Source organism: Pecten maximus, unplaced genomic scaffold (assembly GCF_902652985.1).
Source record: "Pecten maximus unplaced genomic scaffold, xPecMax1.1, whole genome shotgun sequence".
Taxonomy (NCBI): Eukaryota; Metazoa; Mollusca; class Bivalvia; order Pectinida; family Pectinidae; genus Pecten; species Pecten maximus.
In genome coordinates, this window is record NW_022979730.1 from 21,606 (window position 1) to 26,320 (window position 4,715).

General features: G+C 38.8%; 1 protein-coding gene across 1 annotated transcript; it reads right to left on the reverse strand.

The window, feature by feature from the left end:
• Positions 1–1,677: 1,677 nt before the first annotated feature.
• LOC117319143 (oxydoreductase ptaK-like) lies at positions 1,678–4,605 on the reverse strand (the record flags this gene model as incomplete). Its single annotated transcript, XM_033873992.1, is given in 2 exon segments — positions 1,678–2,105; positions 2,565–4,605. Coding segments are annotated over 2 exon segments (2,166 nt in total). The 3' UTR covers positions 1,678–1,980.
• Positions 4,606–4,715: the final 110 nt, after the last annotated feature.

The window sequence follows — 4,715 nt, forward strand, 5'->3', positions numbered from 1 at the left end:
AAGCAATGTATGCATTATACAGAAAAAATAGAAATATTATATTACCAATAGACCTACAGTTGAAATTGTTTGATGCTTTAATCTCTCCCATACTTTTATACTCGTCAGAGATTTGGGGGTTTGAAAATGCTAATGTGTTGAGAAGTTGCATGTACAATTCTGTAAAAAAGATTTTAGATGTTGGTAGTTCCACAGAAAATATAATGGTATATGGGGAAACGGGTAGATAGCCCGTAAATGTTGAAATTAAGTCCAGAATGATAATGTTCTGGTATAAATTAATTACAGGTGAAAGTAAATTATCAAGTTTAATGTATAAACTTATGTTGAATTTACATGTAAATGATTTTGCTAATTTCAAATGGATTTCTTATATTAAGAATATACTTAATAGTACGGGATTAAGTTAGGTTTGGTTACATCAAAATATTTGCACTATGAATAAAAATTACCTCAAATTACGTCTAAAAACCATTCTGAAAGATCAATTTATGCAAAAGTTGTATGCTGATATTGATAAATCTTCCCGTGGTAAAGCATATTTGTGAATTTCAAACATCAATATGTAATATATATATATACACTGTTTGAATTACTTCTTTGTCCCATATATATATATATATATATATGGGGCAAAGAAGTAATTCAAACAGTGTGAACAATAAGGCTTGTTAAATTTTCGAGGCAATCCGCCCCTTTATCAAAACACAAAAAACTACAAATACAATCACATAATATATATAAGAAGTACTGGATATACAATAAAATACAATAAGAATAATATTTTAGTAACTGGAGAAACCACAATGAACCCTTCGGCAAACGTGGGCCGAAGGCGGATACTAGCGTGACTGCATCATGTTCAACACTAGAACGCTATGCGACCAACGGCAGCTCTAGATATTTTGAATTCCCCCGCACGTGAAAGTATATCGAAGAGTTCAAAAACGATTCGTCCCTAAATACTGCTAGTGGACGACATTGCATTGATATCAGATTTCAGAATAAAAAATGTTACATTATCGCCTCTACAGTGATTGATTAAATATCGTGTACAAAGTCTGAAAAACTTTAGAAAAATATGTTTTAGATCATTAGAATTATAGAGAGTGGTGTGAAAAAACTACTACAAATACTTATCAAGACTGAAAATATAAGAAATACGAATGCCGAAGTGTCCCTACAGGACGCTACGGGAAACAGACGATTCGGGCCAACTCGGACCAAGATGCTGTTGCATGATTGCGGGAGGCGACTAAATGTGAGTCTCAAATAGCAACAATGAATAGATGCCCCAAAAAGTACAGCAATTATGAAAATTTTAACAAATTGAATAATTAACTACATGAATAGTCAAATATAATGGTCAGATGGAGAGTACATCCAGAAGACGTCTTTAACGTTCGTTCATACCCCGAGGGTAGCAGGTTTGGAGATTGGTAATCCAGTATCTTTCGCTGGAACGACGTTTCGTTTGATTCCAGGTAGGAGGAACGATACTGGATTACCAATCTCCAAACCTGCTACCCTTTTTTTAAAAAAGGTAAAAAAAAAGGTGTTTTGATAAAGGGGCGGATTGCCTCGAAAATTTAACTAGCCTTATTGTTCACACTGTTTGAATTACTTCTTTGCCCCATATAACCATTACAAGTAATTCGTATTCTCCATACATTTATGTGAGGATCCAGTGTTATCTGGATTATACTGTTCATATTACTTCTTTGACCTATATATATATATTGTTAAGATATTGAAATGATTTGTTTTAAAAACAAACATGTTAATATCATAAGTACTATTGTATGATTGAATTTACCATCCTGTATTGAACAAACTTTTATCCAGTGTATACAACAAACTTTGTCTAAATTTATGTGTTTCACTATTCTGTACAAAATAATACATTGTATTATGCTATTGTAGTTTTTGTTGACTTCTTGTTGCACATTACATGTATATTGTCCCTGAGTCTACAAGTATTCAGACCTCCTCTTGCGATTGTTTGTTTCTCATTACGATACATATGCCTAGGCCAATCAGAAGAGCGACACCTACGGAAATTCCTATGCCTGCGCCTATTCCGGCTCCAAATCCGGGTCCCGACTCTGAAATAATATTTTCAACATAAGAAGAACCGATACAACACGTAATGATAGATGTTAATTGGGTAAGGGGCTATGATGGCTTAGTGGTTAGAGCGTCGGCCGTTGTAACTTGTAACTGGAAACGGGCAGCATGTGCATACGATTTTTTGAGCAAGCCACTATACATTTATTGCTCTAGATGGCATGCGGTGGGCATTCCATATGTTGTTCAGTGAAGTAGCCACCAGCTACTACAAGGAGACACCGCCTAAAAATGATCATTGAGAGACACACACAGCAAACACATAAAAAGAAGCTTATTGGGTAAGAATTACATGAAATTATAAGGTTGGTATCGTTTAACATTTTCTTTGATATTCTTTAATATAAAATTAAATTTAAAAACATAGATCTGCATTTAGGACATTAGCTACTTCATTTTTTTTTCTTCTAAATTTAAGTATGTTTCATCATACTTACCATCTTTGTTGTTGTCATCATCATCATTTTGCTCTTTAAAATCTCCCCAAACCGGGAAATCATTCGGAACCTTCGGATAATTCACGGGAGATTCAATAATCACCAACCCCATTCCGTTAGTGTTGTGGAGGTCGATATGGCAATGAAAGAACCAGGCCCCTGGGTTGTCTGCCTTGAATCTGATCACGACGTATCCGTGCGTGGGAACGATGATGGTGTCTTTCTGTGCAGTGTTATCAAGGACAAGTCCCGGTACATTTCCTCCATTCCAGCTGGCGTTAGCCCATATAGGACTGTTACAATATCCCTTTGATCCGCGCGAACATGATATATCCGGGGTTGAATCAATCAAAAAGCCACTGGCATTGTACTGTCCGAACCCCATCTTCATGATGTAAAATGAATGTCCGTGTAAATGCACCGGATGTGACCACCCTTTCCCATTTCCGAGGTTGGTCAGTGTAAATTGGTATACCTTTCCATTCTCTATTTCCTGTGTGTATGTACATCTGCATGTTGTGTCCTCACAATTCAGATCACAGACAGTGTTGACGTCTTCGGGCTGTGAGTAGATAGGAGCCACAGGAGGTACCCATTGACGGCCATTCACCCATCCTTCCATATAGCCAACAGGCCCCGGAAAAGCAAAATTAAAAAAGTACTCCTCATCGATGGTGCTGACATCTTGCGGCCGAGAATTGAAATCATCTGTTCTTGCGTCATTATATGTCAAACAAATTTCATTTTTTCTTTCAGGAAAAAGATAGGGACAGTTAAATATCACGCATTTGTCTGTCGAGGTACACGGATTTTTACTGGCCTTACCTGGGTTTAAGTTCCGGGTACTTCCTATGTAATGAATGATGGCTTCCGCAACGTGGTACTCGCCTCTTTTAGTGATTTCACTTTCGACTTCCAGTGTCTGTGCAACAAGTAAATAGTTACCTTTTGGTTTCTCCAACTTGTCTGTGAACAGTACGAAATCATATCTTTCTCCTGGATTGATGATGAACGATTCCACAATCATGGGTTTCAATGCGAATCCGTCCGAGGCAACAACTGTTATTTTCGGGTGGCCTTCCACGTACACACGGAATGGATAAAGAGTGGCTGCACTGATCACCCTGAAGGTGTAGTTCCTATTTGGAGCCACATCAAATTCAGTCAGCGGAGCCTCGTTATGTTCAGTAGAACTCTTGTAGTAACGACCTTTCCCATTCACCAATCCCGAATGGTATCTGTATCTACTGTACATGCCACCGTCGACCGAAGATGTTGTATTGTACGGTATGTTCTTCTTCTGGTCATATACACCGTACAATATGCGTTGAAATATTGTGGGTGTGTCGTCTCCGTGGTTCCAGTCCTGCAGCATCACAACATGTTCGTCTCTTGTTTCTGACGGAAGCTCCAGTTTTGGATATACAACAATAGCTCCATACAAACCCATTGTTCTCTGATCACCGATGTGGGCGTGGTAAAAACTGGTGCCATGCGGCTTGGCCTTAAACTTGTAAGTAAACTCCTGGCCGTGTCCTAGTGGACATTGGGATACCATGGCAACGCCATCCGCATAAGTTGATCCCTGTTGGTGCATTCCATGCCAGTGAACCGTAGTACTATCTGTGTCCATCAGGTTTCGGACGTGGATGATCAAGGTCTGGTCCTCATACGCCGTGATCTGTGGTCCTGGGAAAAGCCGATTTACGCTAATTACGAGTCGAGAATTGTTGGCATCTGCCGTCAAGATGTACGGTATTTGGTCTGCTTTTATGATAGGCTCATTCGGTTTGTTATACTCATAAAGCTGGCCTCCTCTAGGAACAACTAGAGACCGCTCTTCTTCTATCATCATGGTAAGACGATGGGAAACTGTCAGGAAGCATTCGCAGACATTCTGCCCTTTCCCGCATGTTGTGTCACGACACGGGTTTTTCCTTGTTTGGACTTCATCCCAGATACTACCAATGTTCTGGAAGGATGTGACTGTCAGCGATATTGCCAGAATATATCCAATGAAGACAATACCGGCCTCCCCCATCTGAAACATACGCCATAAAACATTACCTTATCCATTTGCACTGATACCTCAGAAACAGACCAAAGCAAAAATTGAAATTCAAGTCTAAACAGATCTAGATTATAAACATT